Source organism: Geotrypetes seraphini, chromosome 8, assembly GCF_902459505.1.
Source record: "Geotrypetes seraphini chromosome 8, aGeoSer1.1, whole genome shotgun sequence".
NCBI classification, from domain to species: domain Eukaryota; kingdom Metazoa; phylum Chordata; class Amphibia; order Gymnophiona; family Dermophiidae; genus Geotrypetes; species Geotrypetes seraphini.
In genome coordinates, this window is record NC_047091.1 from 22,324,831 (window position 1) to 22,352,599 (window position 27,769).

The following is a 27,769-nucleotide window of genomic DNA, read 5'->3' on the forward strand; positions in this document are numbered from 1 at the left end:
TAAGATCATCCCCGAGTCCCATTCTTTCTTTCTGTACAGAAGTACTTCACCTTCTATACCAGAAGTAGACAACCTCGGCCCTTGAGAGCCACAATTCAGGCAGGTTTTCCCCAATGGATATGCATGAGATAAATATAATAAATCTCACAAAAAAACTCAAAAAATAAGAAAGGATGTCAAAATAATAACTTCAAAAACATACATCCAATAATTTACCCAGCACTACATTAAGCAATAACTTCAAACCCCAATCATACTCAAAATTAGAGAAAAGACCCGAGTGTCTAATAGGGGTGTCCTCAAAGACATACAGCTCCCACATAGACAAACCTGCCTCAATATATGCTCATTGAGACAGGGAGAGACATCCTTGGTCAAAAAACTCCAAAGATAACTGTACTCTGCTTAATTCATTCGCTATAGCATTCACTTTAATATAAGTATCAGAAATGCTTTAAAGTAGTCTTCATAGTGCTGGGCAATAGAAGCAGGAAAAACCCACAACGTGGAACATGAGCAAAGTGCAGAGCAGCCACTGAATCCCTACCGCCTGCACATTGTTGCCACAATTTCCCAAAAAGCTTCGTCAGGGAAATGCTGAAAAAATAAAAGATAATAATATATCATCTTTCATTTAAGTAACGAACATTAAAGACAAAATCAGAAACAAAAAACAGCTCAGCTCACAGCGTTAATTATCCAGCTGCAATGCCTATTGTAAAATGGCCCCTCGGCATTCTTGCATTATGTAGCTATATTTTGGGTTTCTCTTTCTCACATGCATCTGCTCACATTACACATCATCTGCCATTTTGACACCTAGTCTCCCAGTCTTGCAAGATCCTCTTGCAATTTTTTTCACAATCCTCTTGCAATTTAACAACTTTGAACAATTTTGTCTCATCAGCAAAATTTAATTACCTCGCTAGTCATTCCCATCTCTGGATCATTGATAAATGTGTTAAAAAGCAGGGACTCCACTATTTACCCTTCTCCATTGAGAATAATTCAAACTATCCTTCCCCTCATTAAAAGGCATATCACATGCAGGAAAACTAGGGACACCCCTCTCCTTCAGAATCACAGAGCTCTGGAATAACCTTACTACCCCCACTTCGGAATCTGGGCGCCCTCCAACTTTTCCAAAAGCATCTGAAAACTTGGCTATTCTCAAAAATGTAATACTTCCTCCTCTTTGTTATACTAAGTCCCTCTAAACATTCTCTATACTAAGTCCTGTAACCCTCATTGGAGTTCCTTCTCTATACCAATTCCTGTAAACCGTGCCGAGCTCTACAATTGTGGAAATAAGAACATAAGAAGTTGCCTCCACTGGGTCAGACCAGAGGTCCATCGCGCCCAGCGGTCCGCTCCCGCGGCGGCCCATCAGGTCTATGACCTGTGAAGTAGTTCCTGACCATTTTTATAACCTACCTCTACTTCTATCTGTACCCCTCAATCCCCTTAACCTTTAGGAACCTATCTAAACCTTCCTTGAACCCCTGTACTGTGTTCTGGCCTATCACAACCTCCGGAAGCGCATTCCATGTGTCCACCACCCTCTGGGTAAAAAAGAACTTCCTAGCATTTGTTTTAAACTTGTCCCCTTTCAGTTTCTCTGAGTGACCCCTAGTACCTGTGGTTCCCCACAGTCTGAAGAATCTGTCCTTATTCACTTTCTCTATGCCCTTTAGGATTTTGAAGTTTTCTATCATGTCTCCTCTAAGTCTCCGCTTTTCCAGGGAGAACAGCCCCAGCATTTTCAATCTGTCAGCGTATGAAAAGTTTTCCATACCTTTTATCAGTTTAGTCGCTCTTCTCTGGACCCCCTCAAATACTGCCATGTCCTTCTTGAGGTGCAGCGACCAGTACTGGACACAGTATTCCAGATGTGGGCGTACCATTGCACGATACAGCGGCATGATGACTTCCTTCGTCCTGGTTGTGATACCCTTTTTAATGATACCCAACATTCTGTTCGCTTTTTTTGATGCTGTCGCACACTGTGCCGATGCTTTCAATGTTGAGTCCACCATCACCCCCAGATCTCTTTCAAGGTTGCTCACCCCTAGCAATGATCCCCCCATTTTGTAGCTGAACATCGGGTTCTTTTTCCCTACATGCATGACCTTGCATTTCTCTATGTTAAAACTCATTTGCCACTTTTTTGCCCATTCTTCCAGTCTCGTTAGGTCCCTTTGCATGTCTTCACAGTCTTCCGTGTTTCTAACCCTGCTGCAGAGTTTGGTGTCATCAGCAAATTTAATAACCTCACATTTCATCCCAGTCTCCAGGTCGTTGATAAATATATTGAACAGGAGTGGTCCCAGCACCGACCCCTGCGGAACTCCGCTCATGACCCATTGCCGGTCTGAGTAATGGCCCTTTACTCCAACCCTCTGTTTCCTGCCTGCCAGCCAGTGTTTAATAATGGCCATTTAATCCTACTCTCTGTTTTCTATCTTTTAACCAGTTTTTAACCCACAACAGGACATCACCTCCTATTCAATGGTACTTTGTCAAATACCTTTTGAAAATCCAGATATACAAGATCGACTGGCTCACCTTTATCCACATGTTTTATCTACCTCTTCAAAGAAAAATAGTAGATTATTGAGGCAAGATATCCCTTGACTAAACCAATGTTGGCTTTCTTTGTCTCATTAATCCATGTGGCCTAGTGACAGAAGTGCTGCTTCAGTACCCTGAGGTTGTGGGATTGAATACCAGTGCTGCTCCTTGCGACCCTGGGTACAAAATAAGTACCTGTATATACAGTATGTAGTCTGCTCTGAATGTGTAATCACAAAAAGGCCATATACAAGTCCCATTCCCTCCTTCCTCCACCCCCCCTGTAATTTTGTCTGGCACAGACATCACATTCACTGGTATAATTTTCCAGATCATCTCTGTAACCCTGTTTAAAAATTGATGTTACATGGGCAATCTCCAATCTTCAGACACCATGCTGGATTTTAAAGATAAATTACAATTTACTAGTAGCTCAGTACTCTGGGATATATACCAACCGGTCCAAGCGATTTGCTATTCTTCAATTTGTCAACACCCAAGTGCGTCGCCCCTGAGGTGTAATGCCCCCTCCCCCCGGGCGGGACCCCATCTCAGTCTGACAAAGAGGAGCAGAAAAAGGCCCCTGCCTATCCCTTTCAACAAACCCTGGTAAGGCCAAAAGGAAGACTGCACAGGCTTACCACCTCCACCTGCTGGAGACTGAAAACAGACTGATTTTATGAGGGACTGCAAAGCCCACTTATACTGTTAGAATTCAGGGTGTACTCAGTCTTCACCTGCAGAGGAGCATAAACCCATCCGTTTATGCTGGTCTAGAGGGACGATAAAGAAAGACAGCTTTACTTTTTGGGGTTCTGAGCATGATTTAAAAGTACAACTTCTCCAAAGTATTGAGGTCACTTCCTTGTTTGCAAATTAGCTAATGCCAATACAATGGATATTTTCAAAGCCAGTGTCTCAGTTATAACCAAGGATAGATTTATACTGATAAATGAACCACTCCTGCCTAAAGACTCATGATCCAATGCACCAAGCCTTTTGCTTCCCCTTCTTGACACCCTGGGTCTTGTTAGTTCACCAAGGTAGGTGCTACTGGGTCATCAATCAATGATGTGAACCCACAGCTCATATCCCAGGAGGAAAATCATTGCAGGTGTTTCGTATGACCATGCATGCCGCAGTTAACATAACATTGTGCTTATTGACCGCGTAACTAGTAGTTCAACGCGACTTACAAAAAGTTATAAAAGTAAACATATTGGATAAAATAAAGTAAAATGATTCATTAAATAGTCAAATATTTAGAAAAAAAAGATAGGTCTTCAATTGTTTTCTAAAATGTCCATAAGAACGGAGAGAAAGCAACAATGTTCCGAATTCGTTATCATGAAGAGCTGCCTGAGATGCCAAAGTATGATTAAGAAATTTCTTACTCCTACAACCCTGAATAGATGGAAAATTAAACAAAGGATGAGTTCTTCTACTATGTCTGTATGATGCTAAAGAAAATCTGTTGACTAAGTTAGAAGGAGCTGTACCGTAAACAGCCTTGTAACAAAAACAGCCAATGCAATTCACAATAAAAGGGTATAACATGATCAAATTTCTTCAGGCCCCCACCCCCACCCCCTTAGCCTGGACAGTAAAGAGGCAATAATCTAAGGCTTTTAGGCAAATAAATGCATGTTCACCTGCATTAAAGAACCATGTTTTTCAAGTTCCTCCCTCCATATGTGCATAAAAGTACATGCACTGTGACAGAATTCATAATCTTTCCTGCATTAATAAATATAAGGGAAGTGGCTGCATTCTGTGAACAAAAACTTCAAGGAGTTTTCCTTTGAAAGTGAGCTTGCAATCCTACAGGTACAAAGAATCCATAGGACCAGAAGCTCTGCAGAGAAATAAAAATTGCCCTCTAAACCTGGAAGGCTACCTCTGGTAACCTTTAGTGCAGTTTACTGCATCAGTTTCTAAGTGTGGGAAATAAGGTGCAATTGAAAGGCTGGCTATCAAATACATGGCTCAAACGGATACCTGTTGAATTCCAAGGCACAGATACAAGATGCTGTCAGGATCATATTTATCTCCATTTGGTCTCCGCACTTCTAGGATAAAATGACACAAACCGTAGTTCAGCTCAGCAAAAGTGCATGACAGGAGATCTTCCTTTAGCTTCATGGGGCGAACTGCAGAGAGAACATACACATGGCATACTCAGTATTGCTAACTGAAGACACTACTGCCAACTGATGAGCCATCCCTATTTATTAGGTATCTCGCCAAGTCACTGCACTATAGCAAGATCAACTAAACCAAGGTGTCCCCCCATACAAGAGAGCTTTGAAATGTACTTCACTGGCTCAGTCTCAGCCAGCATCAGTGGATTCTCTGCCAGCAAAACACTTTAGAAACTATAATTTTAAAAAGGCAAAATAAAAAATGTATTCAATTTTTGTCCTTTCTTGGAAGCCTCTGCCATATGGGTACCTATAGGTAATTTGTAAGTGAAGAATGCCTTAGTTCTCTCCTAGCTCTGGGGGCTGTGCAAGAGTAGAAACCTTTTTAAATTGCCATTTGCTCCCCAAAGCCCGGTACACTACAATTTTTCTGAAGCATACATCAGGCCCAAATGAAGACTCAGGCACCCAAGTTTTTTGTATGTTTTAGGCCAGGGGTCTCAAAGTCTCCTTGAGGGCCGCAATCCAGTCGGGTTTTCAGGATTTCCCCAATGAATATGCATGAGATCTATGTGCATGCACTGCTTTCAATGCATATTCATTGGGGAAATCCTGAAAACCCGACTGGATTGCGGCCCTCAAGGAGGGACTTTGAGATCCCTGTTTTAGGCAGATTTAGGGTCTCTAGATCTCTTCAAATACTCAGTGGAGATCTATCTCCCTCTGGTTAAATAGAATTGAACAGATAAGAGCAAAGCCCATCCCATCTTTGCACATTTCTTGCATCCTTCTCTTCACCTTTATGCTCTCAAAATCTGTTATTGGCAGCTGTCCCAAGCACCCAGTAATCCTTTCCTGATCAAGTATTTCCTTATGTCACTCAGTATTTACATATTTGAGGTATTTGTCTATCAGTTAGATCCCCTTCTTCATAGTTATTTTTAGGCAACACATTTAAGTCTTTGAAGTGTCCCCCTGAAACTGCAAGCTGCATCATGTTGGCAGCCCCCAGTGAAGTGCATTTACTTATGTTTAAATCATTTTTATTGAGCAAAGAGAAACAAACAGATCTCAAACCAATTTTTCAAAACAAGCATTTACTTATATACTCGAGGTGCTGCCTCTGGAACTGGACACATGGTGAGCTTTAACATTTGTCCCAATAATCTGTTCAAATCAGATAACTAGAATGCAGTGAGGTGAAGCCTTTCAAAACCTGAACTGGGCCAATGTCTTATTAGAACCCCACTGGGAGTGAAAATTTTTTTTAAAAAAATTTAACCTACTGTAATAGCTGAAACATAGCCCTGCATTTTGTAGTGTATATTTGACATTCATGTCACATTCACAGATGGACTCTGGGAACTGAAGGAGAACATGTTGAGTATTTTATGGTAACTGCACAGGAGCATATTTCAGCCTGTGATGCTCCCTGGAAGGAAGGAAGGAAGATAGAATGCTGGAGAAGGATGGTAGTCTCCAAAAAGAGATGAAAAATTTCTGCAAGGCATACTGATCCAGCAATATTTCCAAACATCTCCTTCCAAGCACACAGCTTCTGAATGCCTGGAGTTTTTGATAGCAGAAGGGCCTGCATTCGGTTATATTTCTTCCATGGGAACAAGAGAGAGGCATGAAAAATTCCTTTAGAAATTAGTTTTTCAAGATTTATGAAATCTAAGATATTATGCTCCTTTACTCACCCCCCAAAAATTCACCCTCTCCAATAAAAGAAATAGTTAAAGAACATTTTTAAAGATAGAAACTATTTTTAGGTGGAATTCTGTGTCATATATATAAAATGGAGTGCACAATAGCAACACAAAGAGGATATTTTGGTAAATTTCAGAAGATTTGGGGATCATTAACAGATTTTTGTAATGAGTATTCTTTAGCACTCTCCAGACCAGTAGAGGTTAACTTTACGAATGGGTATATATCTAATCATGACCAGCAGGTGGAGACTGAAAACAAAACTTTGGGACAGTATATACTATCCTCCCTTCTCTATTTCCCTCAGTCTTCTTTCAGTCTCCAGCAGGTGTTGAGTGATCTGTACCCATCTCTCTTGGTAGGGCTGTTGGAATTTGTTTAGGGGTTTATTGTCCCTGTTTTTGGCCGGACGGAGCTTGGTCGGGCCCTGTTTGGGGGTCCGTCCGACCTCGGGGGTGTCAAACCCGGCGGGTCACGAGCGGGGTCCCTCCCCCCACTTCCTCCACCTCCCCACATTTTTTTAGAGGAGCCTCAGCAGTAAGCCTTGCCCCCTAAGTCAAGCAAGGCATATTGCTTCGAGAGCCTGTGGAGTCTGTTCTGTAAAAAAAAAAAAATAAATAAATAAAAAATCCTGAGGTAGTGCTGGTCTGAAGGGTTGTTTCCCTTTAAGAAAACTGTATTTTACTGTATTTTTTCATGTAACCAGCACTTTTTTATAGCTAGGTCGCGTCTGGAGCAATTGTGCCCTTCTCCGGGGGAGTAGGCCACAATTTTAGTCCAGCCGCGAGGCACTCGCGGCCGGCCTGAACTCGGCGGTTTGGGTCGGTGAGGTGGTGGAGCTCCGTCGGCAGCGGCTGCAGGCGCCCAGAGCTCCCCGCCGATGGTGCCTCGCGAGTCGGCTTGGAGCAGTGGGGAAGCCCGGTCTTCCACAACCGCCCACGGAGGGATTCCCCGAAGGATTCCCTCTCAGCTGATTTTTTGACAGCTGATGCCGACTTGCCTGTCTTAGCGGCTGAGACTGTTCAGTCTTCTCAGCCGCTACAGGCCATGGAGGGAGCATTTTTGGCGGGAACTTCGCCATTTTCTTTGTTTGGCCCCTCCATTTTGTCTGCAACCTCAGGTGACCTTCCCCCTGTATGGCGAACACAGGGGCAGGTTTCAGCATGGACCCCTGCTGGGGCAGGGAGTCCCTGGGGACCCCCAGGGGTTTTTTGCCCCCAATTTATTTTCTTTCTTTGTGCGGACTTTTGGGGGTCCCACGTGCGCCTGGGGGGTTTCGGGGGGGGTTTCCCTCCGCGCCCCCTATGGCTTTGCCTCCCTCTTTTCGTTTGGCGTCCCCTCTTCCTCCTCCCTCATCCAAGCGCCCGCGGGGGGGCTTGGATTGCGAATTGGTGGGCGGAGGAGCGTGTTGGCCTGGTTGAGGACCTGGCTGCTTTGGCGGGCTTCCAGGATCCTCTAGAGGGGACGCCTGTTGGCAGCGGGGCGGCGGGTTTCCCGTCTTCCAGAGCAGATGCGTCCGTGGTGCGCTTTTTTATTCAGAGGGATGAGCTTTTAGACCTGTGTAGCAGGTCTCCTTGGTGCTGCATTTTTGCAGTGGCGCCGCCGGAGACCCCGCGTATGGGGGCCCCTCTGCTTCAGGGGGTCTGTCCTGGTTCCCGCTCTTTTCCTGTGCGTCAGGATTTGCGGGATTTTGTGTTGGCGCAGTGGCCTATGGGCGCAGTTTCGTTTGGTGTGCGCCTTGGCTCTTGGGTATCCCGTCCCGGAGGGAGGTAGGGCTACCTTAATTTCGCCAATGGGGAACGCGGTGGTCTCGGCACTTCCTAAGCGGCATACCGTGCCTGTTATGGACGGTTCTGCTCTTAGGGTCTCGGAGGCGCGTGCGTTAGAGACTCTTCTTAAGTATGATTTTGATGTCTCTGCCTTTGGGGTCCAGGCGGCTGTTTGTGGGGAGCTAGTCGCTCGCGCCGTGTTTCGGTGGGCTGAGCGTGTCCTGGATCGGGAGTCTGATGACTGGTCTCTAGTGGATCAGGAGGTAGCGAAGATTGCGATGGCTGCCTCGTTCCTCTCAGATGCTCTTTATGACTTGGTGCGGATTTCGGCTAAGTCTATGGCATGGCCGCGCGGCGTATTTTGTGGCTGCGCGCTTGGGCGGCGGATTCTGCGTCCAAAGCTAAGTTTACTAAAGTTCCCTTTAGGGGGTCTTTTTGTTTGGAGAGGAATTAGATGAGTTGATTCAGACTCTGACGGACTCGAAGGTGCCCCGTCTGCCTGAGGACCGTGCCCGCCCTGCGTCTAGGTGTGGGGCTGCCCGGGGGCGTTTGCGGGAATTTCGCAAGTATCGCCCGGGGCGTGGGGCTGCTTCTTTCCCGGCTCAGGGTTTTTCCCGGGGTCGGTTCTTCCAGAGCATGCAGCCCTTTCGGGGGGCCCGTCGGGGGGCAGGGAATCCCTCCGCCGGTTCCCCCGCTTCCCGTCCTGCGCAATGACTCCTTGCCGGCGCCCCCTTTGGTTCCGGTGGGGGCCCGGCTGCGCAAATTTTTCCCCAAATGGGCCGAGATCGCGTCCGATCAGTGGGTCCTTGAGGTGGTGCGGGACGGTTACGCTCTGGAGTTTACCCGCTCTCTGCCGGACCTTTTCCTCGCTTCTCCATGTCAGACTCCATGGAAGACGCAGGCTTTTCGTCAGACCCTTCAGCGTTTGCTAGATCTCGAGGCAGTGGTGCCGGTGTCCCCTACGGAGTGGGGCACCGGCAGGTACTCCATTTACTTTGTGGTGGCCATAAAGGAGGGGACCTTTCGGCCCATCCTGGATTTGAAAGGGGTCAACAGAGCTCTCAAGATTCCGTCTTTCCGCATGGAAACGCTGCGGTCGGTCATTCTGGCGGTTCAGCCGGGGGAGTTTCTTACGTCTCTCGATCTGACGGAGGCCTACTTGCAGGTTCCAATTCGGGCCTCTCATCAGCACTTCCTTCGCTTTGCGATCTTGGGGCGGCACTTTCAGTTCTGTGCGCTTCCCTTTGGTCTGGCCACGGCTCCTCGGACGTTCACCACGGTAATGGTGGTCGTCGCGGCAGCCTTGCGGTCGGTGGGCATCCTGGTTCACCCCTACCTGGACGACTGGTTGATTCGGGCAAAGTCGTTGCAGGAGAGCTCCCGGGTTACGGCTCGGGTGGTGGAGTTTCTCCGGTCGCTGGGCTGGGTGGTCAACCTTTCCAAGAGTCGGTTGGTCCCGGCTCAGCGTCTGGAGTGCCTTGGGGTTATGTTCGACATCTCCTTGGGGAAGGTCTTCCTTCCAGAGGCCCGGGTGAGCAAATTGCAATCTCAGATTCGCCTGCTTTTGGCGTCCCGGGGTCCTCGGGCGCGAGATTTCCTCCAAGTCCTGGGGTCAATGGCGGCGTCCCTGGACGTGGTGAGGTGGGCGCGGGCCCACATGCGTCCTCTTCAGTATGCTCTGCTCCGGAGGTGGTCTCCCCGGAGGCAAGATTTGGATGTTCCGGTTCCCCTGCGAGGCTTGGCGCGCTGCAGTCTGCGCTGGTGGCTCCGGACCCCTCACCTGGTTCAGGGGGTGGGTCTGGATCTCCCGCAGTGGACGGTGCTCCTTACGGATGCGAGTCTCCTCGGTTGGGGGGCTCAGTTTATGGGCCACTCAGCTCGGGGCACCTGGTCCGCGGAGGAGGCCTCCTGGTCGATCAACGAGTTGGAGACCAGAGCGGTCAGGCTGGCGCTGTTAGCTTTCCACTCCCTTTTGCTGGGCAAGTCGGTCAGAGTCCTGTCGGACAATGCCACGGCGGTGGCTTATGTCAATCGTCAGGGGGGCACCAAGAGCACTCCTGTGGCGCAGGAGGCGGCTCGGCTCATGGTTTGGGCGGAGTCCCATCTTCTGGACCTCTCGGCTTCTCATATAGCCGGGGTAGAAAATGTTCAGGCAGACTTCCTCAGTCGTCACTTCCTGGATCCAGGAGAGTGGTTTCTCGGCGCCGGAGCGTTTCGGTTGATAGTGCAAGATTGGGGGCAGCCCCTGATGGACCTGATGGCCACGAGTGGCAACGCCAAAGTGCCCCGCTTCTTCAGTCGTCGCAGGGAAGGGCTGGCCGAGGGTCTGGATGCTCTGGTCCAGCCGTGGCCAACGGAGGGGCTGTTGTATGTGTTCCCTCCTTGGCCGCTGGTGGGCAGAGTGCTTCTTCGCATTGTTCACCATCCGGGTTTGGTGGTGCTGGTGGCTCCGGATTGGCCTCGACGTCCGTGGTATGCGGATCTGGTGAGGCACCTGGTGGCGGTTCCTCTTCCTCTGCCTCTCTCGGACGACCTTCTGATGCAGGGTCCCATTCCCTTGTTCGACCCGTCTCTCTTCTGTCTTACGGCGTGGCTCTTGAAAGGGGTCGCCTTAGCAAGAAGGGATATTCAGACAAGGTGATCGCTACACTGTTGGGGTCCCGGAGGCTTTCTACCTCTCGGGCTTATGTGCGGGTTTGGCGTCTCTTTGAGGAATGGTGTCGGGCGCGGGGAGTGACCTCTTTTCGCGCTTCTCTGCCTAACATTCTAGAGTTCTTGCAGGATGGCCTGGATAGAGGCCTGGCTTGGTCTTCTCTCCGGGTTCATCTTGCGGCCCTGTCGACCTTTCGAGGGTTGGTGTCAGGTCAGCGTTTATCGGCTCTTCCTGATGTGATTCGGTTTCTGCGGGCGGCCAAGTTGCTTAGGCCTCCCCTACGGCCCTCGGTTCCCTCTTGGGATCTTAATCTGGTTCTCTCTGTTTTGGTGCGCCCGCCTTTCGAGCCCTTGGACGACTGTTCTTTGAAGGACCTTACTTTGAAGGCGGTCTTTTTGGTGGCCATTACTTCTGCTAGGCGTATTTCTGAGCTGCAGGCTTTCTCTTGTAGGGCTCCCTTCTTGGAGTTGTCTAGGGAGCGGGTCGTCTTGCGGCCTGTTCCTTCCTTTCTGCCGAAGGTTGTTTCTCCTTTTCATGTCAATCAATCGGTGGTTCTCCCGGTCTTGGGTGGTCGGGAGGGCTCTTCTGAGCAACGGCAGCTGCGCAAGTTGGATGTCGGTCGGGTCCTTCGCTCTGATGTGCAGCGGACCCAGGAATTCCGGAAGTCCGATCATCTCTTTGTCCTCCTGGCTGGTCCTCGTCGGGGAGCTGGCGCTTCTAAGGCTACTATTGCGCGCTGGATCAAGGAGACGATTGCTTCCGCTTATCTTCTGAAACAGCAGCCTGTTCCGGAGTTTCTCAAGGCTCATTCCACTCGGGGTCAGGCGGCTTCTTGGGCTGAGTCGTCGCTCGTGCCTCCGGTGGATATTTGTAAGGCTGCGGTTTGGTCCTCCTTGTATTCTTTTGTTAGACATTATCGGGTAGATGTTCAGGCGCGTCGGGACGCGGTGTTCGGTGAGCGTGTTCTGGTATCGGCCCTTCGGGGGTCCCGCCCGTGAGAGGGACTGCTTTGGTACGTCCCATTCGTAAAGTTAACCTCTACTGGTCTGGAGAGTGCTAAAGAAGGAGAAATTAGGTTCTTACCTGCTAATTTACTTTCTTTTAGCTTCTCCAGACCAGTAGAGGTCCCCACCCTGTCTGTTGTTGTTGTTGTTGTTGGGGCTGTTTTCGCGGGCAGTTTTTGTTTTTTGCTGCGGGTTCTAGTATTTTTCTAGGGCCGGGGAGAATTAAAGAACAGCGGCTGTGGCTCGGCTGGCTTAGCTGGCGAGCTGTGGGGACATTTTCCTTCGGGTATTTCTCCTCTGCATTTTCCAACAGCATTTGGGTATGTTATTTGTTACTCCTGTTCGGAGTATTGTTTTCTTCCTGTTTTCCAGTTCTTGGTTCTGCTTGGCTATTCGGCAGACTGAGGGAAATAGAGAAGGGAGGATAGTATATACTGTCCCAAAGTTTTGTTTTCAGTCTCCACCTGCTGGTCATGATTAGATATATACCCATTCGTAAAGTTAACCTCTACTGGTCTGGAGAAGCTAAAAGAAAGTAAATTAGCAGGTAAGAACCTAATTTCTCCATAACGTTTTCCCAAAGTAAGATATTTGACATGGAGGGGTGTGGGTGGGTAATAAATATTAAATGCTATAATCCTATAATGTATAAGAGTATTTAACTGTTTTTGATGTATTGGGAATGGAACTTTTGTAAGGGGAGGGAGGGGTTGGGAGGGTTTTCTAACTTGATATCAATTGTTTAGATACTAGGAATAGTTCATAATATTCAAAATATTATAGAATATAGGTATTGGCTGAAAAGTTATATTTTTAATGATATATGAAAGTTAATCAAGTGTATATTTATAAGTTCGAATGATTTTTCTTATACACTTGTAATATGTTGTAATATGTTGTAATATGTAAAAATGTAAAAATGTTGTAATATGTAAAAATGAATAAAGAATTTTTTTTTTTAAAAGAAACTTGGCTTCTGATGACATTGCAGCAATATCACAAGAAACATTCCCATTACCACTGTACTGTCTTAAACAGGAAGGATGATGCATTTTCAAAACCAATCTCGCAGAATTTGTTCAAGTAATGTTCTTCATGCATGCAGCGATCCTCTGTTACAAAGAAAAGCTGTTCAACCAATAGCAGTTTATTTTGGTTTTTTAAGTGCTAACTCCCGCTAATTGAATCTGAACCAGATAGTCACTGCTAGCTCTTTTCCGAATACCGGCACTGAATATCTGAATCTGGGATACCAACATTCGGCAACAATACCTCAATAGATATCCAGTTCATGTAGGACAGCCTTGTAACTAACTAAAGTTAACCGAGTAGCTATCTCAGTTCTGCTGCTGAACATCAGTAGTGCCTGACTCACCCCTGGTCCACCCAGCACTAACCGGGAGTGCCTGAGCCATCACAGCAGATAACCAAGAAAGTGCTGCTAAATGTTTGCCCCCATCCCAGTCAGTATGGTTTAAACTGGGCAGCAGCTCTGAGAATACAACCAGGTTTGACCCCCCCTCCCCTGAGAAGAGGTTGAAAAGGGAACATGACTTCTGCACCACCCCTTTAGTACAATGATCACTGAAAGGTGCGATGTGTCTTCATCTGCTGGCAGAGTGGCAAACAGGTCTACTCAGATGACGAAAGAAAACTTAATTACATTACATTACATTAGGGATTTCTATTCCGCCATTACCTTGCAGTTCAAGGCGGATTACTTGACTTGCTAACTCTCTCTGTTCAAAAAAGGAACATTTTTCCTTGCATTCATTTCCCACAAACTTGCCCTTATCTATTAAGTCCTACTTTTTCATTACTAGAGAGAAAAACTACAAATCCCAGAATGCATTGAAGAGCATTAGATTCAGACCTTGAAGAAATGACATTAATGGATCAGCTAGTTAATGTATAAATTGGGAAAGTATAAAAGATTTCCTAAGCAGGTTTTACTTGCTTTTTCATGCTTCTGCCTTAGTCTCTACATCTTGCCTTTCTCCAACCTGATATGTACCTCCAAATTTCAGCTCTTCCTGATCCTCCTGTGCATTTTTCCAGGCCACCCAGTTTTTCCAGGCATTTACCCCATACATGTATTTCAGCGTCATTCCCAAAGCGGAGCAGCCAGGGTACGAGCCCTGAATGAGATTTCTGGGCTCCACGTTCACAATAGATTTCTTTCTACCCTGCAGGAGAATCCAAAAATCCAGTCAAACAAAAATTTTTAATTTCTCTCTATAATCACACATTAACTGATAAAATTTTCAACTTACTCGTCTTTTAGGCTGTGGAAAACCATCACGATGTCTCCTTCGTGTCCGGACACGCAAGAGAATATTTGGCCCTTTATTAACAGGATCAAAAGCTTCTGGATTTGAAGAGAGAGTATGAAAGATAAGGTCACCAAGCAACAAATGCATTCTTAAAATAACCTACTTTTACGCCAGCAATTAACACTGGAAACTGTTTAGTTTGAACTCGATTGTAATAGGATATAAACTTGTATTAAAAAGCTTGCATTGTAACCTGTTAACTGTATATTATGTATGTTTAACCTGTAACTCGTTCTGAGCTCTTTGGAGAGAACGGGATAGAAAATGAATAAAGTAAAATAATTCTCAAACATTAACTGCAATAGCAGCACATAATCAGCCAGCACAAACCTATTGGGAGATCTGCCTCCAGATCTTGCTCTGTTTCCCCCCTGGCAAGCTGCCTCAGGTCTGGTTCCACCTCATGAACAGTATTTGAACGCAGGGCATAGTGGTTGAGCTCTTCCTCCCAGCTGTGTGGTGTAGACACTGCTTCTGACTCGAGATCGCCACTGTAGGTACTGCCTTGGTCTGAGAATCGAGGGAATAAGACTTCATTCTTATCAGAGGAAAACAGCTAAGAATACAGTAGTAAATATATATTTATAGGGAGCCAACTGTGTTTACTTGCTACAATTTTCAGTAAGTTTATCTTTCCTCAAAAAGGCACATTCCTTTTTGCTGGAACCTTTGTTCACTGTTTTCCTATAGCATTCAGGGTCTCATCTTTACCTTTTATATTAAAAACAGGGCTACTGATACCCAGAATATTATTTAGACTTCTTTGTTTTTTACCCTTAATGTATTTTGAATGTAAGCCGCCTTGAAATTTGATAAGGCGGGATAACAAAACTTTAATAAACTTGAAATATATAGGGTCTAGTGTGGAAATTTTTTATTTTTTGCTTTACCACCAAAATATGCATTCTTTTAAAATAAACTTTATAGAGAAGTAATCCTGCTCCACAGGAAACAGACCTGCCAAGTTTCCCACATGCAAAAGGAGACTCCTGCTGGGGAGTCTCCCTTTCCACTGGCAGCAAGATATGTGTCAGGACATCATTTATAGACAAAAAAGAAAAGTGGAACTGTGAAGTCAGGCAAGGGGGCAGGTGAACCATGGGCAGCAGTAACAGGAAGAGAGACTGAATTAAGGAGCAAAGCGAGTGCTCTCTGCTCTTGGCTCACTCCCATCCTCTTCTGCTCCATGCAGGCTTCCTGAAAGGGAGGTACTGGAGCAAACATTCCTGCTGCTCTGGTCTCTGAAAAGTGATGGAGCTGCATTCCAGGTCGTTCCTCCAGAAATTAAGTCCTGTCTCCTGCAGGAGACAATATTTTATTATGGTATCTCATGCTGCATAGGAGGAGGGGGCTTGTTAGTACTGTGGTTTTTGGGGGTGGAGCCAAGCAGTAGAGTGGCCAGGTCTGGGGGCATGGAGGGGGCAGAACTGGGATGTGGCTAGGCAGAGTAGGGCAGAACTGGGCATTGCTTAGAATCTTCTTCTCAATGAGCAGGCCCTCTTGGCAGCTCTGAGGAAGCGTCAATATAGTAGGTGCACAAGAATCCGCATGGGTAAAGTTCTCCAAGATGGCACATCAGCTTCTGCTGGATACTCCTCTTGCCTTTCTGGCACAAAAGCTAAAGAACAAAAAGAAGCAGCAGTCTTGCAAGATGCTTCTTTTGTTATCACTTAATACTACCCATCTGAGATAGAGATTAGGTTCTTACCTTGCTAATATCTTTTCTAGTCATCCTGGACGGACGGGTAATATCCCAGTGCCTGTAAGCCATGCAGAAGGAATCCAGCTTTTGAATCCTTACTTCAACAGAAGGCTCTGCTGCCTCCTTCAGTTTAGTTCCAAAGTAGGTGACAGCCCCTTCTACAAACACCAGTGAAAGAGGGGTACAAGGCATCTCCCTGAAAAACAAGTCTGTTCTGAAATGATTACAAACATGTTAAACATTGGACAATCAAAACAATCATACCAAATATTAATGGAGCTCAAATAATACCCCAGAGAGACAGCATTAGATTATTCGTCATATTCTTAAGGTTTGACTAGCATCCAAATGACAGGTTTGGATAGGAATATTTTAAGTGAGTCAGTAGGTGTCCAGGGGTGAGCAGGGGTCCAGAATGATACACCTATCTACAGTACTAGAAAAAAACTAGCAAGATAAGAACTTAATCTCTTTTTCTAGTGTGTCATTCAAGGTGGACAGGATGTGCAAAAGAAGTTCCAGAAATCTAGGGTGGGATCACTGTGCCGGCTCGTGAACACTGAGGACCCAAAGGCGGAGCCCTCCCTTACTGCTACATCCACTGTGTAAAACTTGGAAAATGTACACAGAGTGGACCAAGTCGCTGCCCTACAATCTCATGAAGGAAGACTGTCCTAGCTTCTGTCCATGACAAAGCCACACTTCTAGTTGAATGTGCCTTTACAGAAACAGAGGACTGTTTCCCACAAACAATATATGTTGATGAAATGGCCCTACAGATCATCTGAAAATCATGACCTTGGAAGTGGGTGCACTGCATGTAGCTAGATTTGTAACCACAAAAAGATGGTCAGATAGCCTGAACTTGTTGGTGACCTCAAGATATTGGAGCAGCACTCTAACATCCAACTTCTTCAGAATCTGGTCCTTTTTCTTGGAACCCATGAACAGGAATGCTAGCAATCTGACTTCCTGAACAACAAAACAACCTTTGGCAAAAAGGATGAAAGGTGTGCAAAGTGACTCCAGCTTCAGTAAATTTGAGGAAAGGCTCTCTGCAAGAAAGGGCCTGTAACTCCAAGACCCTTCTTGTTGAAGTAATAGCCACCAGAAAAAAACATTTTGAGCGCCAGATCCATCAAGGACGCTTCCTTCAGTCGCTCATATGGAGCCTGGCTGAGACCCTGCAAAACTATGTTAAGATCCCAAGCAGGGAATCGAGGTCTCATTGGGGATAGCCAGATTCCTAAAGAGAGCACTGCGTATTTCTGAATAAGACTCCAGCAAAGTTCTTCAGTCTTGAGCCCTAAAACAAGAGAATCCTGTTATTTGGACTCTAAAGGACGCCACCGAGTCCCTTGTCAAGGTCAGCCTGGAGGAAGGCTAACACCACAGAGACTGGGGCCAGTGCTAGAAAGTTTTCCAAGCCTTAGCATAGGCTGAGAACTTTGGTGGTTTTTAAGACCTGAGCAGAGTAGCAACGCCAACGCCAATACCTCGCGCTCAAAAGCCATGCCTTAAAAGTAAAGTGATCCAGATCTTCTATGACCACTGGTCCCCGAGATAGGAGGTCTGGTTGCACTCGCAGCCTGTGACTGGGACCTGTTTGAAGATGAAATAGATCTGCAGGTAGCAAGTCTTTTGAGTTGCAGCTGGACAGGAGCTTTACGTTGGTAGTTTTATAAAGATTAATTTTTGTAAATCGCATTGGATTTGGATATTACGATCACATCAAATATTTTAAATAAACTTGAAACTTGTTTTTAATAAGATTCTCTGTGTTTATGTACCATTTCATCCTAGACCCCTGAGGAGGGAGAGTGTTTTCCAAAACATGGACCGTATTGGTTCCTGTATACTCGCACAAGAGAAACATTTGTTTGGAATGTTACATTGTATTTTCTCCAATAAAGATAAGACTTCTATACTTTGCACATCGTTTCTGCAGTTTTTCTTCTTGTTTTAGTCCTTGGAAAAGTCCCCTAGGGTCCTGGCCAGCTACAGCCAGTATGGCAGATGCACCCTGGGAGCACCTACCCCCTAGTATGCCTTCAGAAGAGCTGACAGACTTCCCTTTGGAAAAGCTCTCCACATCAAATTAACAAATTCTGGAGAAAACATCATACTAGGCAGTTCCAAGTCTCCTGAATAGGACTCCAGCTTGCGTCTCTTGGGTTTCATTGCCTCCATCCACTCCATTGCATTTAGGATCACTGCCATTCCGGAGCTCAGAAAGGAATACAGCCCAAACCAACGAGCGGCTCACCCGTTCCTTGGCTAAGCCGATTACTCACGCCCACACTTCATGGGCTGCATGGCATGTGGTGCAAGGGTGCTCTTTGACCACCTATCCAATGTAAACCTGGCATAAATTAGGATCATGAGTCTGAGGACTCCATCCCTGCCAGTCAGTGGCGTACCTAGGGGGGGGGCGGGGGGGGCGGGCCGCCCCGGGTACCAGCCCTAAGGGGGTGTTCCCGGCCTTGCCGTTCAGTCCCCCGCCACCCCCGAAGGACCGCTCGCCCCCCTGGCCTCCCCGCACCACCTATGAACAGCCGCAGCAGGATCGCGAAGTCAGCGTCAGCATCCCTGCGCTGCTTCCTACGACGCGATCCCGCCCCTCCTCTGACGTCAGAGGAGGGGCGGGACCGTGGCGCAGGAAGCAGCAGGGATCGCTGACGCTGACTTCGCGATCCTGCTGCGGCTGTTCATAGGTGGTGCGGGGAGGCCAGGGGGGCGAGCGGTCCTTCGGGGGTGGCGGGGGACTGAACGGCAAGGCCGGGAACACCCCCTTAGGGCTGGTACCCGACGCTGACTTCGCGATCCTGCTGCGGCTGTTCATAGGTGGTGCGGGGAGGCCAGGGGGGCGAGCGGTCCTTCGGGGTGGGTCGGGGCATCAGGCCTTCAGGGTGGGGCGGGCGGGCAGGCAAGCAGGCTTTCAAGGGGGAGGGGGTGACAGGCAGGCAGGCAGGCCTTCAAGGGGGGACAGGCCTTCGGGGGGGGGTGCAGACATTCAAGGGGTGCAGGCCTTCAAGGGGGGCAGGCAGGCCTTCAGGGGGGTGCAGACCTTCGGGGGGGGTGTAGGCCTTTGGGGGGGTGCAGACCTTCAAGGGGGTGCAGGCCTTCAAGGGGGGAAAGGCAGGCAGGCCTTCAAGGGGGGGACAGGCCTACAAGGGGGGGGGGGGGACAGGCCTACAAGGGGGGGGACAGGCCTACAAGGGGGGGGGACAGGCCTTCAAGGGGGGGTGCAGGCCTTCAAGGGGGGGTGCAGGCCTTCAAGGGGGGTGCAGGCCTTCAAGGGGGGAAAGGCAGGCAGGCCTTCAAGGGGGGGACAGGCCTACAAGGGGGGGGGACAGGCCTACAAGGGGGGGGACAGGCCTACAAGGGGGGGGGACAGGCCTTCAAGGGGGGGTGCAGGCCTTCAAGGGGGGGTGCAGGCCTTCAAGGGGGGGTGCAGGCCTTCAAGGGGGGTGCAGGCCTTCAAGGGGGGAAAGGCAGGCAGGCCTTCAAGGGGGGGACAGGCCTACAAGGGGGGGGACAGGCCTACAAGGGGGGGGGACGGGCCTACAAGGGGGGGGACAGGCCTTCAAGGGGGGGTGCAGGCCTTCAAGGGGGGGTGCAGGCCTTCAAGGGGGGTGCAGGCCTTCAAGGGGGAGACAGGCCTTCAAGGGGGGGAAAGGCAGGCAGGCAGGCCTTAAAGGGGGGACAGGCCTACAAGGGGGTGGGACAGGCCTTCAAGGGGGGGACAGGCCTTCGGGGGGGTGCAGACCTTCAAGGGAGTGCAGGCCTTCGGGGGGGGGTGCAGTCCTTCAGGGGTGGGGTTTAGGCCTTCAGAGGGGGACAGACCTTCGGGTGGGAGGTAAAGTCCTTCGGGGGGTGCAGGTCTTCAGGGGTGGGGTGTAGCCCTTCGGAGGGGGGACAGACCTTCGGGGGAGGGGGGTCCTGGTGTAAAAGTACACAGAGGGAGAGAGGGAAGGGGGGGTTCAAAGATACATGCATATGCCAGACTTTGGGGGTTAGAAATAATGGGTCTAAAAACAGAGGAGTGGGAGAGAGATGGTGCATAATGGGATTTAGGGAGGGAAGGAACAGAAAGGGAGAGAACTTGGAAACAGGGGATGGTGTGGAGGGGGGATAGAGATACTGGATAGGAGGATAGTTGGGAAAAGAAAGGGAGAGATGGTGGATCCTGGGGTGGTGGGGAGTTGAGAAAAGGTGAATCTGTGGATGGAGACAAAAAAAAGGAAAGATGCCAGATCTCCGGGAGAGGGAAGGGAAACGGAAGGGGAGAACAGAGATGGCAGACGGATGGTTAGCACGGAGAAAGGAGACCCTGGCAAGCAAGACAACAAGAGCCTGGGACCAACAAGATTTGAATATTGATCAGAGAACAAAAGGTAGAAAAAATAATTTTATTTTCTGTTTTGTGATTACAATATGTTAGATTTGAAAAGTGTACATGAGACAGCTTGAAATGGGAACTTTTCTATTTTTGTGAATGGCAAGGCTGAGTTCAGTTAAAATATATGCTTTATAAGAAAATATAATAATGTGTTTTATAAAGTTTATAAGCATTGCTGGCATACTCGGTGAGGTGTTCCTAGTGTTGGTGGTGGTGGTAGCATGTCAGTGTGTTGAGAGGAAGAGGTAGTCTGGGAAATTCTGCTGAGCAAACTCTGGGCCCATTTCCACCCCCAGTTAGTCCACTCCACTCAACTGGTTCACACACTGAGTGGGTCTTTGGGTGTTATTTCTGGGTAGTTGTTTTAGAATCTCTTCCAGTGGTTTGTCAGTATCTCCTTCTGGTCCAAGGAAGGAAACTTTGTCAACCTTAGCATTGACCTTCAGAATATGTTTGTAACAGCGCTGCTTGTGTGGCATTAGGCTATGTAGTGATCGAAAGAAAAAAACAGACCTTTGCACATTTTTGCACTATATGGTGGGTGTATGAGGAGATTCATTTCCTGCACAGTTAAGTCCATTTTTTCTACTGAATAATAGTATAGGTACAATGAAAGTAAATAGCAAAAATGTTTGAGTAGATAATTAAGGAAATCTTTTTCATATTGCTTGCTTATGGACTGGGAAAAAAGACTGTTCAAGCAAATGTCTCCAGAACTGCTTTAATGGAAAAATGTGATTTTTTTTTTTTTAAGTACTTTGTGAAATTTATTGTTGTTGTGAAATTTATTGTTATACTTTGTTTAAACTTAAAAAGCGGTGTCATTAACAGTGAATCTAATCGAAAAATCGATTCAACAGGGTGAATCGGATCGAATGAAATATTTTTCTCTGAATCGGGCAGCACTATTGGCTACCATGAGAATGGGCTACTGGGCATGATGGACCATTGGTGTGACCCAGTTAGGCTATTCTTATGTTATGTTCTCATCTGTAGGGGCCTTTGTTTTCACTTCTTATTTTAATGTATTTTTTTCCTGGGAACTTATCAGTGTTTTTTTATAATGGGAACAAAAATGGAAGAAAATTAATGTGTGTGGAATGGGGGGGGGGTAACTAATTTCTTCAGCTAAATAATTCAATCCACTTCAAACAGACATAGGAGAACTCACGCACCATTCACACACCCTCCAACCAAAAACGTCAAAAGAAAAAAACTGTTCGACAACCTCCTAGCCATTCGAGCTGCAACACTTGACCCCCAACTCTACAACCTATTGACCTCGACCACAAACTACAAAACCTTAAAAAAAGAAATAAAAACCCTTCTATTAAAAAAACACATAAAACCAAACTAACATAATCAGAACTGTCCCAAGCATCACCTGCAACTACTCCATATGTACTTCTGATGTCATGACAATTCAGACATAATTTATGTTATGTTATGTTTGGAATAATGGTTACATAAATGAGGTTCAATAAAAGAAAATTTTCTGTGGGAGCATTTGTTGGAACTTCTGTTATCCTGATTTCTTCTATCTGTGGGCTTTCTTTAGCTAACCTACTTATCTGGGGCTTTCCACTTCTGCAGCTGCCCTTTTCACGGTCCACTTTGCGCTTGCACTCTCTGGGGAGGGGGGGTTGGGTCTGGGCTTGGTGGGGTAGGTGTGTCTGGTAGTTTTGTCTGGGTGGTGGCTGGGTGTTTCTTGGGTGCTTGTTGTGCGGATTGGTGTGTCTGGTGAGCGGTCTGGGTGTTGTTGCTTGTGGGGGTTTTTTTCATTATAAAATATGGCTGAGGGTCTAGTCCGGCTTATTATTCTTGTGGGTTCTGGGGTGGGATTTGTTTGCTTGCCCCAAGTTTTGGCCTTTTGTTGTGTATTGCTATGCCTCTCATGGGCAATTTTCTCTTGGGAGAGGCTTGTTCATGCTTGTTGTTGCTGTTACTCTCATTCTGTGTTCTTTTTGATAATGTATAAGTTTCTGTACAGACCATGGTTGCTTGTCTGGACCTTTTGCCATTCTCAATAAAAATACTTTGGAAAAAAAAAAAAAAAAAAAAAAGAAAATTTTCACTGCCTGTTTCTATTCTGACCATTTATTCCATTTCATGGTTATTGCAAAAAAAAAAAAAAAAAAAATTTTACATGAGGGGGGGGGGGGGGGGGGGGGGTGTCAAAAAATGATGGGCCCCGGGTGCCACATACCCTAGGTACGCCACTGCTGCCAGTTTTGAGGCAAAGTGAGGTGATTGGAGTTTCTGGAGAACTTTAAAAAAACAAAAATACTAATTGGGAAATCCAAGATGGCAACCATGGGAGCATTTTGGCGTAAAAAAATGGCTCTAAGGAGAGGGACAAGATGGCGTCTGGAGCAGGACGCTGAGAGAAGCACTCCCGTTCTGAAGGAAAAATTTCTTCATTTTCACTTCTCAATAAAGATATTTCTATGCCTAAAAGAAGAGGGAAACCGAGGGGTATCCCTCCACCAACCCCAGGCTTCTCGACGCCGAGGCAGACTGTGATAACAGCATACACAGTCCCTACCTCCACATCGGGCGTTTCCGCTGCTGTGGAACGGGAAATCCACAGCTTGGACGGCGAGATGTCGCTCTCGCTGAGCCCGCGAGGACCGCACACCCCTCCCATTCCCGGAGAATCTTCGTTGCAGCGGAGCTGGCGGGAGGGCTCCCCCGGAGTGTGGGGTGAGGCTTGCTCTCTCTCCGTAGTTGACCCGGAAGTCGAACACGCAGCAGATACGCTGATCCCGACGTTGGGAAGGCAGCGTTCTGGAGGAGAGGAGCCGTCGGTGACCAGCGGTGGGGAGGTTGCAGGAGCCCAGATTTCCAACGCTGGAGCAGGAGCCGTGCTTGGGTCGGCTGATGTCCCCCTCCTTGGACCGTTGGTGAAACCACAGGCTGTTACCCTGGACTCCATTTGGTCTGCAATTGAGAATCTTCACCTGGTATGTTCTAACTTTGTTACTATGACTCAGAATTCTACCTCCAGGATAAGCTCCTTAGAGACTATTACCCAGCAACACCAAGTTGAATTAAAAAATTTGGATAAAGTAACAATAGAGACTAAGAATTTGATTACCAAACAAACAACAGAAAAAATGATGATTTTGAGGAAGATTGAAAACCTGGAAAATCAGCAGAAAAACTTAAATTTGAGGATTCTTAATTTTCCGGTTGCCAAGTTTATGTCTCCTCAAGAACTCTTTAAGAACTTTATGTTGAATGTTTTAAAGGTACCTGAAGTAAGTCTTCCCCCGATACAAAGAATTTACTATATAAAACAAATGCAGAAAGAAAAAGCTACAGCGGATGAAAATGTTCAATTAGATGTTTCTGCTATTCTGCAGTCTTCTGATATTGAAATTCAGGGAAGAGCAACTTTATTGGTCTCATTGGTATTTCTTCAGGATAAAGAGATGTTGCTGAAATTATATTTCAATTTAAAGCAGATTTCCTATTTGGGGGAAAGGGTATATATATTTCCTGATGTTTCGAGGTGGACGCAGTCCAGAAGGAAAGAATTTCTGTTATATAGATCAAAGGTGATTGCTTTGGGGGCAAGTTTTCAGTTGCGATTTCCTTGTAAATGTTTTATTTCCTATCAGGGAAGTAAATATATATTCTTTGAACCTGCCCAATTAGGTTTTTTCCTTGAAGGTAAAGGTATCTCTACACAGTCTGAATGATACAGGTTAATAATAATGCGGTTAATTTTATTTTGGATAGGTAAGATCTGACTGCTCCATTTCTTAAAGTTTTCAGTTTTCTTTGTATATTTCCCCTTTCCCGAGGGGTGTTACTTTCATCTTGTCTCTTCTCCTCAAGTTGTGGACTGTATTATATGATTTATATGGATGTTTAAATTTCAATTCTTGGTATGTAATATGACTAAGAGAATAATATATTTCTGTATTTCTTAAACATCTTGTATAGGATGCATTAAAATGATAAATAAATAAATTAAAAAAAAAAAAAAAAAAAATGGCTCTAAAAAACTAAAATAATTTTTTTTTAAACATCACGGTGGCCAATCCAGGTCATTAGTGAGGGAATATCAGGGAACAGGCAAAAACCTTTAAATTTAACATTTATGGACCCTCCCTCCCCTGATTTTCCTCATAGGCTGTAAAAAGATTTACTCACTGTGACCTGTGCTGGCAATGTGCTGCAGCCTGACTCAGTTCCAAAGGTAACTGGATCGGGGAGAAGAAATCACTGCCTCAAAATGGAACATCCTTCCAGTGCGGAATCTGCCAGTCTGACTGAGCCTCTAACCCCTGTGGACCCTTGTATGTGAAAATGGGGGAGGTGAAATGCAGCCGACACCCTGTGAGATCCTGCTAAGCCTCCAACAGATGCCTAACAGCCTGCACTCAAGCCCCTGCGATGCAGTAGGTAAGCAATGCTACAAGGGGAATGGCCCTGAGCTCCAAAAATGCTTCTGCAGGCTAGATAACAGGCATCACAAGGAATCGGCCTGTCTGCTTCTCCTCCACGTGGGCAGAGCTAGGGAAGCTCTTAGCATCGAAATGAAGCAAAGACCACGAAAAGACCAACACTGACAAAAATAAAAAAATTAACAGCAGATCAGAAGACTCCTTCCAGCGCACATGCAGAAGGGAAAAACTGAAGGGGGCAACAGATTTCTCTAGTGACGTAGAAGGGATTCAAAAGCCAGAATGGATTCCTTCTGCATGGCTTGCGAGCAGTGGGATATTACTGTCTGTCCAGAATGACATATCTATTGCACTAGATTTTTACCACAACTCTCTACTAACCTCCATGAGACAGAGTCTTCTCTTTCTCCTCATCTTCTGCAATCATTTCTGCCATTTGGAGTAGATCAGCCTCCAAGGGATCATTAGGAATCTTCTCCTTGATCTCCTGGATTGTCTCAATCTTATCAGCGTTGTCAACGGTAGTAGGAATCAACATGGGAACTGGCAGCTAAATCCAGATGCAGTAAAGAAAGTGACATGAAATGCCTGCTTCTACTTATGCAATTTATAATTTAACAAAATAATCTATAAAGGCCAGAGACTGACATCTCCTTCAGTACCATCTCCTCCATCCCCAACAACATAGGTGAAAGCAAGCTGGAAGGAGCAAGAAATCCTGTTTCCCTATTCTGGGCTAGATTTACTTGTGTGCTACTGTAATCACCATCTTATTAGTAAATAGGGCCAAATGCATAAAATGGGATATCTGATAAACAAGATACATCAACTTAATAGTGCACTTTAGTGAATAAACCATCTTAATACACCATTCCATGTCACTGGCAAAATCACATGGGTCAGCAGCTCCCATCCCTTCCTCCTTTTCAGTCCTCCACCAGGCTTTCAGCTTCCCTCCCATTTTAGACACAGGGCTGTCTAAAATCCCCCTTTTCTTCAAAGTCTCCTTCTCTAAATCGCCCCACAGTGTTAAACCTCATCTCCCCACTCTTATCCATCAATCTGTCTATCTGTTCTCCCCCTTTTCAAGTCTCCAGCCCTCCCCCCCAAAGCTCCTTAGGATCTCTCATGTGTTTCTTTTCTGCATTACACAGCTCTCAATGGGGTCTTTTCACTAAACTGTGGTAAGTGCCAATGCAAGCTTACTGCACATTAAAAAAAAAAGCTTACCAAGGGATGTGTGCTGGTGTCTCACAGTAAAATAGCCAATCTGCAAATGCACTTGATATATTTTCTGAGAAGGTGGTACTTTAAAGGGTGGAGAATGGGCGTAACCATGATAATCAGTTAGCATGAGGCATTGCTGTGTGCAAATTGATTAGTATGGGGGCCCTTACTGCCCACAAAATAGGGGCCAATAAGGGCTCACATGATATATATATATATATATATATATGTTTTTTTAATCGCCACATGCTAATAGTGAAATCTGTGCATGGCCATTAATTAGGAAAATCAGCCTATTTCTTACCACAGCACAAATCTGTGGTAAGGATGTGCTAGGGCCACTTTTGTCATGGTTTGATCCATGCAGTGTCGGAACTCAGGGTTTTGAAGTCTCATGAGATCAGCACAGGAATTACTGCATAGCTCAGCTCAAACTCATTAAACGTCACATAGTACAGACAGAAGACCAAGTGGTAGCACAAACATCCTGGGTGCTGGAAAAAAATTTGAGTTGCCAAGGCAATCTAATGCCCAGGATCCGACACACTTCGAACAAAGAAGAGGAAGATCTAACTTGCCTTACAAAGTGAAGCAAACAAAAAGGCAAGTATGAAATCCAATCCAATTGCACCAATCTTTATTACATAAATACAAGCCCAACCTGCAGGTTTCAGATATGATATTTATTTTGCTTTAGAAGTCTTCATAATTGCTTTGACCTTTGTTATTTATTACACAGCTTCTGCTTTCAGTGGCTTGTCCCCTCTTTATCATATAACTGTTTATGCATTTCATTCAACATGATAATATATAGTTGGAGCATTTTGTGATCATTCAAGAATTTTCAACGATCTTTTTTTATACCCTTTACATATGATTAAGATGTTTTTATGTTGTCTTTCTATCAGTTCATTGTTAATTATTTTTATTCTGATGTATTTTTTATTAGTTTATTGTTAATTGTTTTATTTAATGATTTGGTTTAAGTTGTTTGCAATAACATGTTTGATTTTTAATATGTTTTTTATTGGTGTAGGAATCCGTTTACTGTTGTCCCCTGAGGAAAGCACTGTATTATGCCAAAACTAGGATCCTTGTTAGGACTGTATTTATGTAATAAAGATAGATGTGACTGGACATCAAGCTTCAAAGTAGACCAACTTGAATACAAAAGGAATAAGCTATCCATTTTTCAAATTTGAAAAACAACTTGTTAGTCCAGAATGGAAGAGGGGGAAGGATATTAAAAAGAAACAAGCACTGAGCTTTACAAAATCTTGAGATAATACAGACCCTCCCCAACCTGAAGGAGCCAACAGCTGACCTTTCAAAAAGGTTAACATTCTGTATGAGCCTGAACAGTTCTAATCACACCCAAGACAATTATGTAAGTCTCATGGCCACAACGTTTGTGCCAAAACTGGGTCTCTGGTCACTCAAGAGACAGTATAGCCAAAACACAGTTTAGGAAAATATCAAATGAAAAATAAAAATGTCAAAGGGCAAAGGAGATGGGACTTTGATATACCGCCTTTTCTGTGTGGTTACAATTAATGCAGTTTCCATATTTTAAACAAACAAACAAAAATAAAGGAGAACTCCAGGAAGTGATGTAATTTTGGGTGACATGGAAGGAAGAAGTTTCACTCTGTTCCAGCTTTTGAAGGCTCTCTGAGGAAGCCAATGGCGAAATGCGTTAGAGCCTGCTGGAGTGAGCCTGCTTCCTAACCACCCATGCAAGCTAAGTTTCAGCGCATTATTACAAACACGCTTTGCTTATATTATATATATATATTTTTGACACCAGTTAAGTTTTTGCACAAGTTTTTCACGGATTTC

General features: G+C 46.0%; 1 protein-coding gene across 2 annotated transcripts in view; it reads right to left on the bottom strand.

Moving 5' to 3' along the window:
- ZMYM4 (zinc finger MYM-type containing 4) overlaps positions 1–27,769 on the bottom strand; it is a 157,293-nt gene that overhangs the window by 13,628 nt on the left and 115,896 nt on the right. For both annotated transcript variants that reach the window (XM_033955236.1, XM_033955235.1), the window contains exons 20-24: positions 25,085–25,253; positions 14,515–14,694; positions 14,125–14,219; positions 13,866–14,037; positions 4,570–4,721 (exon numbers count right to left, since the gene is read on the bottom strand). In XM_033955236.1, the coding sequence (XP_033811127.1) occupies positions 4,570–4,721; positions 13,866–14,037; positions 14,125–14,219; positions 14,515–14,694; positions 25,085–25,253 (768 nt within the window). The remainder of the gene's footprint in view (positions 1–4,569; positions 4,722–13,865; positions 14,038–14,124; positions 14,220–14,514; positions 14,695–25,084; positions 25,254–27,769) is intronic.